This window comes from Heterodontus francisci, chromosome 3 (assembly GCF_036365525.1).
Source record: "Heterodontus francisci isolate sHetFra1 chromosome 3, sHetFra1.hap1, whole genome shotgun sequence".
NCBI classification, from domain to species: Eukaryota; Metazoa; Chordata; class Chondrichthyes; order Heterodontiformes; family Heterodontidae; genus Heterodontus; species Heterodontus francisci.
The window spans coordinates 90,030,871-90,047,210 of NC_090373.1; the positions used below are offsets into that span (position 1 = coordinate 90,030,871).

General features: G+C 40.9%; 1 protein-coding gene across 3 annotated transcripts in view; it reads left to right on the plus strand.

Annotated features, from left to right (window-relative positions):
* Positions 1–16,340, plus strand: part of ccm2 (CCM2 scaffold protein) — a 126,682-nt gene that overhangs the window by 69,794 nt on the left and 40,548 nt on the right. For all 3 annotated transcript variants that reach the window (XM_068024146.1, XM_068024153.1, XM_068024162.1), the window contains exons 5-7: positions 8,397–8,524; positions 11,041–11,176; positions 14,958–15,012. In XM_068024146.1, coding sequence (XP_067880247.1) covers positions 8,397–8,524; positions 11,041–11,176; positions 14,958–15,012 — 319 coding nt within the window. The remainder of the gene's footprint in view (positions 1–8,396; positions 8,525–11,040; positions 11,177–14,957; positions 15,013–16,340) is intronic.

Below are 16,340 nucleotides of genomic sequence, written 5' to 3' on the forward strand. Positions count from 1 at the left end.
AGCTAGATAAGTCCCCAGGGCCTGATGGGATCTACCCCAGAATACTGAGGGAGGCAAGGGAGGAAATTGCTGGGGGCCTTATCAGAAATCTTTGCATCCTCATTTGGCTACAGGTGAGGTCCCAGAGGACTGGAGAATAGCCAATGTTGTTCCTTTGTTTAAGAAGGGTAGCAAGGATAATCCAGGAAATTATAGGCCGGTGGGCCTTACGTCAGTGGTAGGGAAATTATTAGAGAGGATTCTTCGGGACAGGATTTACTCCCATTTGGAAACAAACAAACTTATTAGTGAGAGGCAGCATGGTTTTGTGAAGGGGAGGTCATGTTTCACTAATTTGAGTTTTTTGAGTAAGTGACGAAGATGATTGATGAAGGAAGGGCAGTGGATGTTGTCTATATGAACTTCAGTAAAGCCTTTGACAAGGTCCCTCATGGCAGACTGGTACAAAAGGTGAAGTCACACGGGATCAGAGGTGAGCTGGCAAAATGGATACAGAACTGGCTTAGTCATAGAAGACAGGGTAGCAGTGGAAGGGTGCTTTTCTGAATGGAGGGCTGTGACTAGTGGCGTTCCGCAGGGATCAGTGCTGGGACTGGTTAGTAAGTTTGCGGACGACACAAAGGTTGGTGGAGTTGCAGATAGTGATGAGGATTGTCAGAGGATACAGCAGGATATAGATCGGTTGGAGACTTGGGCGAAGAAATGGCAGATGGAGTTTAATCCAGACAAATGTATTTTGGAAGATCAAATACAGGTGGGAGGTATACAGTAAATGGCAGAACCCTTAGGAGTATTGACAGGCAGAGAGATCTGGGCGTACAGGTCCACAGGTCACTGAAAGTGGCAAGGCAGGTGGATAAGGTAGTCAAGAAGGCATACAGCATGCTTGCCTTCATCGGTCGGGGCATAGAGTATAAAAATTGGCAAGTCATGCTGCAGCTGTACAGAACTTTAGTTAGGCCACACTTAGAATATTGCGTGCATTTCTGGTCGCCACACTACCAGAAGGATGTGGAGGCTTTGGAGAGGGTACAGAAGAAGTTTACCAGGATATTGTCTGGTCTGGAGGGCATTAGCTATGAGGAGAGGTTGGATAAACTCGGATTGTTTTCACTGGAACGATGGAGGTGGAGGGGCGACATGATAGAGGTTTACAAAGTTATGAGTGGCATGGACAGAATGGATAGTCAAGCTTTTTCCCAGGGTAGAAGAGTCAATTACTAGGGGACATAGGTTTAAAGTGAGGGGGGCAAAGTTTAGAGGGGATGTGCGAGGCAAGTTTAGTGCCTGGAACTTGCTGCCGGGGGAAGTGGTGGAAGCAGGTACGATAGTGACGTTTAAGAGGCATCTTGACAAATACATGAATAGGATGGGAATAGAGGGATGCGGCCCCCGGAAGTGCAGAAGGTTTTAGTTTAGGCAGGCATCAAGATCGGTGCAGACTTGGAGGGCCGAATGGCCTGTTCCTGTACTGTTCTTTGCTGCCTTCACCGCTCTGTCCACCTGTGCTGCTGCCTGCAGGGACCTTTGGGCATGCACTCCAAAGTCTCTCCGTTCTACCCCTCTCTATCCTCCTGTTTATTGTATATTTCGTCACTTTATTTGCCCTCCCCAAATGCATGACTTCACTTTTCTGGATTGAATTCCATTGGCCACTACTCTGCCCACTCATCCAAACCATTGATATCTTTTGAGTATTCGGCTATTTTCGCTATCAACAACACGGCCAATTTTTGTCATCAAATTTCCCAATCATGCCTTCCGCATTTAAGTCCAAATCATTAATATATACCACAAACAGCAAAGGACCCAACACTCAGCCCTGTGGAACACCACTGGAAATGGCTTTCCATTGACAAAAACATCTGTCGACCACTACCCTTTGTTTCCTGTCCCTGAGCCAATTCTGTATCCAACCTGCCACATTCCCCTGTTTCCCATGGGCTTTCATTTTATTGACCAGTTCATTGTGAAATCATCATGGGGAATGAGGAAATGGCAGATGCATTGAACAAATATTGTCTGTCTTCACAGTAGAAGACACAAGTTCCATACCAGAAATAGGCAGTAACCGAAGGGCTAAAAAGAGTGAGGAAATTAAGGATATTGATATCAGCTGAGAAAAAGTATTGGAGAAATTTGATGGACTAAAATCTGACACGTCCCCGGCACAAGATGGCCTACATCCTGAGGCTCTAACAGAGATAGCTGCAGAAGTATTGGATGCGCTGGCCTTGATTTTCCAGAATTCCTTAAATTCAGGAATAGTCCTGTCCGGTCGGAAGTTGGCAAATGTTATGCCGCTTTTCAAGAAAGGAGGTAGAGAAAATGGAGGACTACAGGCCAGTTAGCCTAACATCATTCATTGGGAAGATGCTGGAAACTATTCAAGAAGTCTTAACATTGTACTTGGAAAAGCATAGTACGATTAGAAATAAAAACAAGAAATGCTGGAAACACTCAGCAGGTCTGGCAGCATCTGTGGAGAGAGAAGCAGAGTTAACGTTTCAGGTCAGTGACCCTTCAAAACAGGCAAATATTAGAAATGTAAAAGGTTATAAGCAAGTAAAATGAGGGTGGGGCAAGAGATAACAAAGGAGGAGGTGTAGATAGGACACGGTCGCAGAATAACTGACCAGAAGGTCATGGGGCAAAGGTATGTTGGTGTGTTGAAAGACAAAGCATTAGTACAGAAAGGGTGTTAACGGACTGAAAGTTGAACAGCCGAACAGTATGATTAGAACAAGTCAACGTGGTTTTACTAAAGGAAGATCCTCTTTGACTAATTTATTAGAGTTTTTTGAGGATGTTACTAGTCGGGTAGATAAAGGGGAAACCAGTAAATATAGTATATCTGAATTTCCAAAAGGCATTCAATAAGGTGCCACATAAAAGATCCATGGGCAAGATAAGGGCTCAGACAAGAAGCTGAGAGCAGGCATAAATGGGGCTTTTTCAAGTTGGCAGGCAGTGAATAGTGGAGTGCTGCAAGGATCAGTGCTGGGGCCTCAGCTATTTTTACACAATCAATGACTTGGAAGAGACAGTAATATATCTAAGTTTGCTGATACAAAAATTGGTAGAAAGGTAAGCTGTGGGGAGGACATAGAGGCTGCAAAGAGATATCGACAGGTTGAGTGGGCAACAAGATGGCAAATGTTGTATAATGCAGGGAAGTGTGAAGCTCACTGGTCATAAAAATAGACAAGAATACTTTTTAAAAGGTATGTGACTGAGACTTGGGGGTACTCATACAAGGAAGACACAGTTAACATGTAGGTGCAGCAGGCTATCAGAAGGCAAATGGCATGTTGTCCTTTATTGCAAGGGGATTGGAGTACAAGAATAAAGAAGCCTTAGTAAAATTGTACAGGGCTTTGGGAGACCACATCTGGAATACTGTGCAGTTTTGGTCTCCACATTTAAGAAAGGTATACTGCACTGGAGGCGATGCAGTGAAGATTTACTATATTGGTCCTTGGGTTGAATGGGTTGTCCTATGATTGGCTGAGTAAATTTGGCCTATATTCTCTGGAGTTTCGAAGAATGAGAGGTGATCTAATTGAGACATACAAGATTCTGAAAGGGCTTGATAAGGTAGAAGCTCAGATTGTTTCCACTCGTCGGGGAATCTAGAACACGGGGACGCTGGCTCCTTGTCCTGAAACTATCATTCAGGACTGAGTTGAGGAGAAATTGCTACGCTCAAAGGATTGTGAATCTTTGGAATTCTCTACATCTGAGGGTTGTGGATGCTCCATCATTGAATACGTTTAAGGCTGGGATAGATACTTTCTGGTCTCGCAGGGGATCCAGGGATATGGGGAGTGGGCAGGAAAGTGGAATTGAAGCCCGAGATCAGCCATGATCGTATTAAATGGCCAAGCAGGCTTGATGGGCCATATGGTCTACTCTTTATTTCTTGTGTTCTTGATAAAGCAAGGCCCTGTTTGCATGATCATATGGATGTAAAAGGTCATATGGATGTAAACGATCCTATTTCAAAGAATAATGCAGTTTTCCCAATGTCCTAGTCAATATTTATCCCTCAACCAAGTCACTAATGAGCGAGATTATCTAGGCGCTATCAGTGCTGCTTGTGGGACTGTACTCTGCAGTGCAAATTGATTGCCACCTTTCCTACTCTTCACGTGACCATGATTCAAAAGTACTTAATGTGCTTTCCTACTTTCCTTCAGGATGGCCAGAAGTTATGAAAGACATTATATAAATGCAAATCTTTATTTTCTGGTTGGTTTTCATACTTGTCACAGGAATGAAAAAGTGGCTGTTCAAAACATCTGTTTCAGGATCCAGTCTGATCACTTCACTTTTTTTCTACTTATTGCCCTGTCAAGACTTGTAACCTGAGTCAATACTGATTTGTAACTGGCATTCAATTTAATATGTTAACTTGTGACCTGTCCAGTTTTGTGCAAGATTCATTCCGTGTCAATAATTTCTTTGTGAAACTGTTTTATGTTCTTTATAAAACAGTAAGTTTGCACTTCCATACAAGTTTAATTACTTTGCACCTATCTTGCACTCAAACTGTTTCTACTGGAATTGTTTAGTCAAATTGGCAACTGGCACACTAAAAATTGCTTTGGTGCTACAGTTCGACTATAAGTTAAAGTGCTGTCAATCAGGACCGAGCACTAGCTGGTAGTGAAGTAAAATTGAGCTCTCCTGTCCAATTGGAACGTGGTTAAAATCAGAATGGTTACAGCACAGAAAGAGGTCATTTGGCCCAATGTGTACATACCGGCCCTCTAAGAGCAGCTCAGCTAGTCCCACTCCCTGCCTTTCCCTGTAGTCTTGCAACTTTTTTTCAGGTGCTTATCCAATTCCCTTTTGAAAGCACAAATTGAATCTGCCTTTCAGGCAGTGCATTTCAGATCGTAACTACAGCCTGCATAAGTTTTTCCTCATGTTGCCATTGCTGCTTTTGCAAATCACCTCAAATTTGTTCCTCCTTGTTCTCCACTCTTCTGTGCATGGGAACAGTTTCTCTCTCTGCTCTACCTAGACCCCTCAGACTCCTTTCAACACTTGAACACCATTAGATCTCCCCTCTTCCTTCTCTAAAGAGAACAGTCCTAGCTTCTCCAAACTATAGTTGAAATAATCCTCTTACAGGCTCAAATGATCCCACTCTCGAATATAAACTCTAGGCTGACACTTCAGTGCAGCACTGACTGACTACTGTCAAATGTGCTATTTTTTTGAATAAGATGTTAAACAGAGGCCCCATATGTCCCCTCAGGTGCACATAAAAACACTACTTCGAAGAGGGTTGCAGGTGTCTTACTGGTGTCCTGACCAATATTTATCCTTCAACCAACATCATTATAAAACAGATTATCACTACTGTTCATGGGATCTTGTTCCACATTTCCTACACTAAAGTGACTACACTTCAAAAAGTGCTTCAAGCGCTTTACAGCTAATGAAGGTTTTTACCAAGGAGGAAGGTGCTGCCAAAGTCATGAAGGAGGAGATAATTGAGATACTGGATGGGCTAAAATTGATGAGGTGTTAGGCTGGTTGTCCTTAATGTTGATAACTCACCAGAACTAGATGGGATGCATCCAAAGATAAAAGCAAAATACTGTAGATGCTGGAAATCTGTAAGTCTTGGAAATACTCAGCAGTTCTGGCAACATCTGGAGAGCGAACTGTTCTGATGAAAGGTCACAGACCTGAACCGTTAACTTTCTCTTTCTCCATAGATGCTGTCAGACCTGCTGAGTATTTCCAGCACTTTGTTTTTATAATGCATCCAAGGATTATGGGAAATAAGAGCAGGAGTAGGCCATTTGGCCTGTCAAGCCAGCTGAGCCATTCAAACTGATCATGGCTGATCATCTACCTCTACACCGTTATTCCCCACTATCCCCATAAGCCTTGATGTCATTAGTATTCAGAATTCTATTGATTTCTGTCTTGAACATGTTCAGTGAACTTCCACAGCCCTCCGGGGTAGAGTTCCACAGATTCACTGCCCTCTGAGTAACGGAATTCTTCCTCATCTCAGTCTTAAATGGCCTGTCCCTTATTCTGAGGCTGTGTCCCCTTCTATACTCACCAGCCAGAGGAAACATCCTATCCACATCCACCCTGTAAGAATTAAAGTTTCAATGAGATCCCCTCTCATCAAAACTCCAGAGAACACAGGCCCAGTTTCTGCAATCTCTCCTCATAAGGCAATCCTGCTATCCCAGGGATTAGTCTGGTGAACCTCTGCATGGATACAAAGTTGGCTGAGTTACAGGAAACTGGTAAACAATTGTTTTTGGACTGGAGGAAGCTATACAGTGGTGGTCCCCAGGAGTCAGTACTTGAACTACTGCTTTTCTTTATACGTTAATGACTTAGACTAGGGTGCACAGGGCACAAATTCAAAATTTGCAGGTGATACAAAACTTGGAAGTATTGAGGAGGTTAGTGATGGACTTCGAGAACATAGGTTGGTGGAATGGGTGGACTCATGGCAGATGCAGTTAAATGTAGAGAAGTGTGAAGTGCATTTTGGTAGGAAGCTTGAGAGGCAATATAAGTTAAATGGTGTATTCGGATTTGGGATGCACTGAATGTGGTGGAGGCGGATTCAATTGTGGCTTTCAGAAGGTAATTGTATAAGCACCTGAAGAAATTTTTCAGGGTGGTGGGAGGCGTGTAGGATTAGCTGAAGAGCTGATGTGCATTCACCAGGCTGAATGGCTTCCTCTGCAACCATTCTATGTTTCTATATAATGCGAGCCCTTTCTATTTTGGGTTTAATGAATACTGATGCTGCATTTCTACACGGACTGCTTCAGTAAGACTTGGACAATATCCAGGCTTGGGCTGATGTGTGGCGCGAATGTTACTTGCCACACAAGTGCCAGGCAATGACCATCTTAAACAAGAGAGAATTTAACCATCTCCCCATGACATCCAATGGCATTACCATCGCTGAATCACCCACTATCAACATCCTAGGGGCTACCATTGACCAGAAACTGAACTGGAGTAGCCATATAAATACCGTGGTGACAAGAGCAGGTTAGAGGGTAACCTGTGGTGAGTAACTCACTTCCTGACTCCCCAGAGCCTATCCACCATCTACAAGGCACAAGTCAGAAGTGTGATGGAAAAGTCTCCACTTGCCTGGATGGGTGCAGATCCAACACTCAAGAAGCTTGACATCATCCAGGACAAAGCATCCTGCTTGATTGGCATCCCATCCACAAACATTCACTCCCACCACCACCGGCGCACAGTGACAGCAGTGTGTACCATCTACAAGATACGCTGCAACAACACACCAAGGCTCCTTTAGACAGCACCTTCCAAACCCGTGACCCCGACCAACTAAAAGGACAAGGACAGCAAATGCATGGGAACACCACCAGCTGCAAGTTCCCCTCCAAGTCTCTCACCATCCTGACTTGGAACTATATCGCCGTTCATTCACTGTCACTGGGTCAAAATCCTGGAACTCCTTCCTAACAGCACTGTGGGTGTGCCTAACCCACATGGACTGCAGCAGTTCAAGAATGCAGCTCACCACCTTCTCGAGGGCAATTAGGGATGGGCAATAAATGCTGGCCTGGCCAGCGTCGCCCACATCCCATGAATGAATTGAAAAAAAAAAAATTATCTGAACCAAGTGAGACCTGTAATGGTGCCAGTGGCCTTGCATCTCAATCTTTTGTCTTTTGAAGGAGTGGCTGCTATTGTCTCCAAAAATTCACCTGTTCTGGTTCTCTTTTGACTCTACTTAGCTCAGCAATGACTTTGGATGTGACTGAAGAAATACATGAAATTTTTTTTCATTCAGCCAGCATTTGGGGTTGTGGGGATGGGGGAAGGAAACACAATTCAGTAGCTTCATTAGGCAGGAAAGTGAAACATTATCTCCAGCATGAGTAACAGGCCAGCCTTATGGTGCTGGACTAGCAACCCAGAAGTAGAGTTCCATATTCACCACAATGCCAAATTTATTAAATTTAAATTCACAAGCTGATTTGTCATATCCTCTGGCAAAAAGATCTGCCACTCTTTTGTGTTGTCTACCTGTGATGCCAGTGCTATGCTGTGGTCAGTTCTTGATTGCCTTTGTTTAACTATGGGCAAGAAAGCTGCTGATTACATCCCAGGAACACACACATGCTTTCTGCCACCAAGAACACTGACCAACCCACATGTCAAGTAAAGCAATGGTAATTAAATTTAGGACTTAAAAAAAAAAATAGCCTGCATGGTTTGCTTCCTGCTGGAAGCCTTACTTATGAAATCTTGGTGTAACTTGAGCCCTTTTAAGCAACATTTACTAGCTAAATAAATCAATCTAACTAATCAGACTTTTTCAAAGCTGCAAGAATATTCAAATGTTTGATCTCTACTTTTAGCCAATGATTCCGGGAATTCAACCAGTCAGAGCACTGAAGGTTCCACTAAAATACAGGTGTCCGTGTCGGAAAGTGGAGCTGGAACCACGGAAGCATGTAGTCTGGTGGTGGTTGTTGCAGAGAACAAAGTAAGTTTTAGTTCAGATTGAGATTTTTTTTTTTCTATGTATAGAGATGGAACTAAATGCGTATGTCACATTAAGTGTGAAATATGGTTCTTGAAGTAGTTACAATACTACACCAAAATTCAAAGGATTTAATTCCGATTTTATGATCCCATTGGCCAGATAACTTTGTCTTGTTTGCTGGCCAATAATATACACTTGAAATGTGCAAGCATCTTTATTGCCATTGTGTTCAATCACCATGTACGAGTGGGCACTGCCATCTTCCCTCAGGAGGAGGGAAGTATCTGAGGGTGAGGTCCTTTTATTTGAATTGCAGCGTTTCCTTTTTCCGCACCTCTGTTGTATAAAAAGGCCACATTGTGACCAGCAGCTTGGATTTTATCCTATTTTAATGCTTAAATATGTTTGGCTTAAAAAAAATTTACTTTTAAAGTAGCCCCATCTTGATCTTTAAGTAAAAGGTTTTAGATGCATTATTTCTGAAAAATCTTGGATGCTGTTTCATAGTTCCTTGATTTAGGCCAAGGCGCACGGTCGTTAATTGTTAGCGGGAATGAATCTAGAAGAATCACTCGACACTCAGGTCTGCTCCAATGTCAAACAGTTTATTGAGTTATGCCAGCAGGGAGCAGGTCACTGGTCTGTCCAGATGCCTCTCCACTGAACAAAGGAAAATCATGCGTACTTATACATTTTTCAAACAGTTACTCAGCCCATCCTGGCTGGACATGATCCAATCATAACAGTTATTGATTACATACATTACACATATTACCAATTAGATTACTCATTAGGCATCATGTGGCTACGTGATCAGCTCACGCAAGCCCCCTGATCATTTGTGATGTTTCCCAGACCCCCTTATCAACTATCCTTGAGTCTTCACAATGAATCCTTCTACCTTTATCAAGCTTGCATTCCTGATTGCTTCATGCAGTCTGCAGTTACACAAAGCTGCTGTCTTATACACTGATATGAGGGGCCCTCTTTGGTCAGGCTAATTGTCTGTGCTAAGCAGTACCATGCTCAAGGCTGCAAGCTAACTAACTTGTCCCACAATGTCTTGGGTAAATACTCCATTTTGTAACAATATGTGGCTATACTTTCATCTATGTGTGTGTGTATTTATTTAGCTGCGTCAGCCACAATTTTTCCTTCTACATTAATCTCAATCTATCAGCCCATGAATTGACCTTAATGTATTTTTCTTTTAATAAAGCAAAGGTTTGAGCTTTCCTGTCAATCACTACTGTCTAGGGCAAGTTTTTGGACATTGTATGCAATCAGCCTACTATATAAATGATTGCACTTCAAAAGTAAATCATTGGTTGTAAAGCACTTTGTGACATCCAGAAGATGCACAAAGTGCAATTATAAACGCGTGTTCCTTATTCCATCCCATCGACAGCTGATTTCGAAGTGTTGACTTTTCTGAGCAACTTGATGGAGGAAAAAAACACAAGCTATTTAAGACTTTTATTATTTTCCCGTTGGACCTGTATCCACCAAATCACAACAATGTAAAATGTGCTACAAAAATGGCCAGGGCAATATCAGCTTCAGGAGCAATTTCCTGAAGAGGTTTGTAGTCAGCATTTGGGAGATTTGTTGATGAGTGAAGTAATTAGAGTGTACACTAACGAAGGGTTGTAAACCTTACTAGAGAGTTTGTTGCAAACTGAGAAAACTGCTGGTTAAGTATGTGTTTCATCTGCTTCAGACTGTGCAGAGTATTTTTTTCTCTGTTAATGGAAGTTTTGGTAAAATTACTTGGCTTAAATACTCCAGTGTTTCTGCGTAATGGGTTAGATACTGGCCTTGCATCTGAGGGTATGTGTTCAAATACGCAAGACTTCTGTGGCTGTAACATTCAATATGAAATTAATTTTGGCAGGCTCAATCCAGTTTCTGGTGGTGCCCTTTTGAGGTCTCTGCAGAATAGAAGAGGTTTACTTTACATCTTGCAGCAGTGTTTCTAGGAATACTGAAAGCTGATAACTGGATGCCTGAAATCTGAAGACTACCATTTCCCAGCATTAACATCCCCCACTTAAATGAGTCTGGAGTTGTACAGCATATATATAATTTGAGAATTTTTTGAAAGTTGAGGTTTGAGCTGACAAGTGTAGATGGCCTTCCTGAGTCTTGAAGTCTGCGAAGTTTACATAATGTAAGCAAAAATGCAGTAGTAGGTGATTCTGTCATTCAGTAAGATCATGGCTGATCTACCTCAACTCCACCTTCCCACATTAACCCCATATCTCTTGGTTCCCTTGGTAGCCAAAACTCTAGTGGTCTGTCTTGAATAAACTCATGAGCATTATTCCTGTTGCCTAATCCTAGCTTTTTGGATATTTAAAATAAAATGTAAATATTTCTCTGCAGCACAGAATTCTTTCAACCATAATGGTTTAAAGAATGAGTCTGCTTTGTACTGCATGAAATGTAATTCACAATTGCCTTTATTATATTTGAGACAAAAGAATTACTTGAATATTAATTTTATTTTCCTCTAGGCAGCTGCAGAAGAACTCTGTTCTCTTCTTAGTCAAGTCTTCCAAGTTGTTTACACAGAGTCCACAATAGACTTTTTGGATAGAGCAATATTTGATGGTGCTTCTACCCCAACTAAGCACATGTCTATATACAGTGGTAGGTGTTAATTATAAATTGAACTTTAATCATGTTCCAGGATGAAATAGCTTGCAATATTTTAGCAAATTAAAATTTCAGGTTGCTGTTGAATTTTATTCAATATAATTAAAATTCTACGTATGAGCTTTTGGCTCTAACTGAATTTTTCCAGTCTGAGCTTTTTGTAATGTTTCAGTGTATTGAGTATCAAATTCTGACTAATTTATTTCAAATATCTGATCTTGATCCTATTGCACAAGTATGCAATGCCATGTTCTAGTTTTGGTTGGATGAATTGGAATTCAGTTGGGGAGATGGGTTTAAATATTGAATTCATTTAAATTTGTGGCGAGAGAAGGAAAACATTTACAGAAAAAGGCTATCCTTGCCCTGCTCTCAATACCGTGCAACTTCGTATGCCACCCTTCTTAACCATTAGTAATGCTAACTCTTGGGAAGAAAGGAAAACTCTGGGGCAAGTCACCCCACCACAAAGGCCGTCGGGATTGAGACCATGGTTAGCAATGATGTATCAATAGACATTTAATTTCACACAGCCATTTTATCGCTTGTTTGGCATCCAGCAATATTATGCAAGCACTGGCCTTACTATTTTTATAGAAGAAAAATTTTACTTGGGTAAGGTCTAAGCTAATTTACCCTCTCCCAAAAAATTACTGAATGAATTTCCAGCTGAGAAGGAACATTTCTGGTATCTTGATGGAAAATGTAGCCTCAAGCCTCTTCCCACACTGTAATATCCTATATTTCATGATTGCATTTCAGAATAACAATTGAAAATTCAGGACAGGGAAGAAAGCTGATCCTTACTGAGATGAATGGCAGCCAGTCAGGAGGGAATGTTGAGATTCATTTCCAAAGTAAAATAACAAATCAGTCCATTTAAGATCTCCTAACTGTTTCCAGGGTGTACTTTGAAGAGTATTGTCAAATTTTAGACCTATTAAATAAACTCAGTTTGCTCCTGAGTGCTTGCCACTCGTCTTTCACTGAAGAAACTAATCAATTATTAATGTGTATTAATAATTGCCTTGGTTAAAATTGTATGCTTTGTTTATCAGACTTTTGTATAATACTGCAGAACAATTAATTTGTTTTGATATCTGGATTTTGTACATGCAGTAAATGAGCCAACTTAAAATTAGCTCGTTCTCAATATTGCTGTTTTTGATTATGGGTTTTTACACCATTCATTCCAAAGAGCATCACTAAGGCAAGGCAGAATCAATATTAATGAAAGATCCAAGTTGGTGCTGGTTAAGTCTTTTACTCAATATATTCCCAATTTGTTGTAGTTGAGTTCTTTTTGTATTCATGTTTTCTGATTCTTTGCCACCATGCTGTATGTTGCGGATAGTTACTATTTTCCTGAAGCTTTCAGCTCACGCAGTTCCACAGTCTCTGGTTACTTACTAAAATTACCATTCTTAGTTTAACATGGGCATTGGAGGAGAGTGGCATCACTAAGCCTTTTCCTGGCCTTGCCCGCCACTCTTCGATGTGCATTTTCCAGCAGCAATACAGTGGTAATCTGCATCCTTTGTATCCACCACCTTGGACTAGGTACACGAAGGCTAATTTTAGTACATTCACCCCTATTTAGCTAAGATTAGCCACATCTAACTTGGGAACTTCCTGGTCTGTACTTCAGTATTGCACCAGGTAGCACATTTGACTCTGGATCCAACAGAGAGCGCAGCAAAATTGGGTGTCTGCCTACACTGAATAAAATTGCTCGAAAGTAATATATGTATACTTGGCCTTTCTTCTTTTAGGGAACGTTGTGTAACTATAATGGACTGGATTTTGTGGTCAGCAGTCAACTAACAGCACTAGCTATTAATCTCACCTGCCCACAGACTTTATATGGGATTTTGCACTGGAACTTGTGATTAGAAAGCCATTTTGGTGCATCACCCTCTACAAGGACCTGGGCCCTGTGTGAACAGGGCAAGCAACTGTCTTTAACAATTCTTCAATCTGGTTATCAGCAGTGCAGAGTTTGAACCAGGAAGTGTAAGTTAGAATATTTAATTCAATGTCAAATCAGTACAGAAAATGGAATAAATAGACAAAGATGTGATTGTTAAAGAAAATGTTTTAAAAATAATGTCTTTTAAATCTCCAACAATGATTTAAAATCTGAAGGGATGAGGCTCCACACTCTAGTCAATTTTCAATGCCAGTGAGGTGGTTTGGCAGTAATTAAAACTTATGCTGTTAAATATATTTGTGCTGGAATGGACAAGTCCCAACATTTTCTGATGTGTAGTCTATATCATGTAGCTGCAACTTCAGGCTGTTCCATGTATTTCAGTGCCAAGTTTCTTGGGGCGACGCTAGTATAACACAACTTCTAGAGGAGCAGGGCAACTCTACTCGAGTTACTGATTAATTTTACTGATTAGTTTAACTGTGCATGTGCAGTTGCTGGAAGTTGCAGTCCAATTTATACTTCAATAGTGTTGAGCACTGAGCCTCACTACCTCAACCCAGAGCAACATGTAGTTCAATGCAACATTCTTTGCTCTGAGCTATCTCAAGTTTTGAAACCAAGTCCTTGATGGTAATTCTGAACTTTTTTGGAAGGTGCTCTTCCATCTTTGCAATGTTCTGTAAAAATGTGTGGTTTTTTTTGTGCAGAAATATACAGGTATATATCCAAACTTTACCTGAGTTAAACTAAAACTGCAGCTGAAGTCATCAAATTATGTGTTGTTTCCTGCTGTAACTTATTCCCATCTTCAAAACTGATTCCTTCCATTGAGCCATACTTGCTCAAGATGAATAAAATTAAAGGGTGAAGTACAACCCTTGTGACATGGATATTTACTTGTATCAAGATATTCAGTCAAGTTGAGTACTATTTTTTCAATTGACCTCTGCAGCTTTTCTTCCATGATGTGTATACAAAATAAACTGTTTATCTGCTTGATGGCTTAATGAGTAAATGCACCAGGCACAGGCACTGGTTCAATCCAAAAACATAAGTGCTTACCCCTTTTGTGGTGACTTACCAACCATAGAACAGTTTCTCTTTACCTCATTAAAATAACTCCATTTATTAATCTCTCAACCCTCCAGTACAGAGGCTATAAGTTTCTCTAAACTAAAATCTTACATCCTAATTACAGAAAGTATGGAGAGCAGTGAGTGGTGGCTTGTGCCCCCTTTTTTCCTTTCTCCATTTCTTTTAACCCCCACCTCTGCCCATTTCGAACCTGTAGTAAATCAGTCCTTTTCAGCTGATAACTCAGCATAGACCAGCAATTGAACCTGGAACAAAGATCCAAGATGAAGAAAAAACATTTAGCCCTCAGATCCCATCTAGTACTTACAGGAACAAGTATACTGCCACATTTGTTGCAGGGATTTGCAGTGAGGTAAAATTTCTAAACAGTGTAACTCTGAAGTCAAGTCCTGACTGCAACAAAGTGGTACGAGATTATAACTTTTTTTTATTAGAACTTCCAGCTGCATTTTGAATGTCCTTAGTTTATTTCTGCCCTATCCAGCAGATAATGCCCAATATTTTATCATTGTTTCAGTAAAGCTGTCCTCTGATGTGCTTCAACTTTGCATTTCACCAATTTAAATTTGTCATTTGGTCCTACTTTGCTGGTTTAAAGTGGTAATTTTGTAGTCGCATGGCTAAGTATCATAACAAATGCCTTTACCTACTTTGCCAAAGAGGAAGCTTTTGATTGTATTTTTCCAACCCTATGACTTGATCTTTCTATTTGATTTGCACTCAGTTTAACATTTCTTTTGGAAACAGATGATTCAAGTAAAGCAGATGTTAAAGAGCCGTATGATGCAGAGATCAGTAACTTGTAAGTATCTTAATGTAGCTCTCTTTGCACATTGTATTGTGGGAATTAAGTTACTAATTAAAATTGCTTTTTGACATGAGTGGAGTATTCAGCCAGTCTGAAAATATTAACATCAAATAATTAAGTTCAAGCTGTTTCCTGTTTGTATTCCTGGGTAGAAAAAATATAAGCTTTTAAGATTTAATCCGATCCTTTCTGTTCAAACATAGAAGTATAGCAAACTGTTGACCACGGTAAAGGTTTTTGTCCTTACTCAAGGAAACAAGTGAGGCAGTTCAGGTTACCCATTATGATTTTGTTGAAATGTTGATGTATTGCCCTTTTTCTTCTGCCCACTCCTAACCTTCCTCAAACACTGGTAAAGGCTGTGTAACTGAACATGCAGGCCAAAAGATCACCAGTTCATTTGCTGGTCTGTGTTCCGTAAGTGATCTTGGTAGGGGTACTACAACTTGCCTCGACACTAACTATGACAGCCAAGCTTTCATCCACACCTTTATGTAATAAAATAGTTTTGAATTAAGTAAGGATTCCAGCTACAGCCTGCTCTGGATCTACTTCATGAGCTGGACCTAGCCAACCTAAATACAGGGAGCACCAGCTGCTTCTCAGTGCACCAGCTGACTCTCCTTCACCCTGGTGAAATTATAGAATGATGCAGCACAGGCAGCCATGTGGCCTATCATGCCAATGCTGGCCCTTTCAAATTGCTCCCACTTCATAGGAGCATAAGGATAGAAGTAAGTAATTTAGCCCCTTGAGCCTTTTCAGTGAGATCATGGTTGATCTGTGACCTCACTCCATGTTTTTATTCTTTCATGGGATATGGCTGCCTCTAGCAAGGCCTGCATTTGTTGCCCATCCCTAATTGCCCTTGACAACTGAGTGACTTGCTCAGCCATTTTCAAGGTAATTTTAAGAGTCAAACACATTGCTGAGAGTCCAGAGTCACATGTAGGCCAGACCAGGTAAGGACTGCAGATTCCCTTCCCTAAAGGACATTAGTGAACCATACAGGTTTTTAATGACAGTTTCATACCACCATTGGGGAGACTAGCTTTCAACTCCAGATTTTTATTTAATTAAATTTGAATACCTTTATACCTGCCTTTGCCTCATATAGCTTAATACCTTTTGGTTAACAAAAATCTCCCTCAATCTCTGATTGTAACATTAGATTTTAAAATCAGGTAAGAAAGGTGTCTAGGGGTCTTGTACTGTCTTCACCTGGTTGTCCTGTAACAGGGTTTGTTCTTAAACAGTGTTTTGAGCTCCCCCTTTGGTGAATCCTTGTTCACCACTTTGCAATTATAAGGCAAAGAAATGAG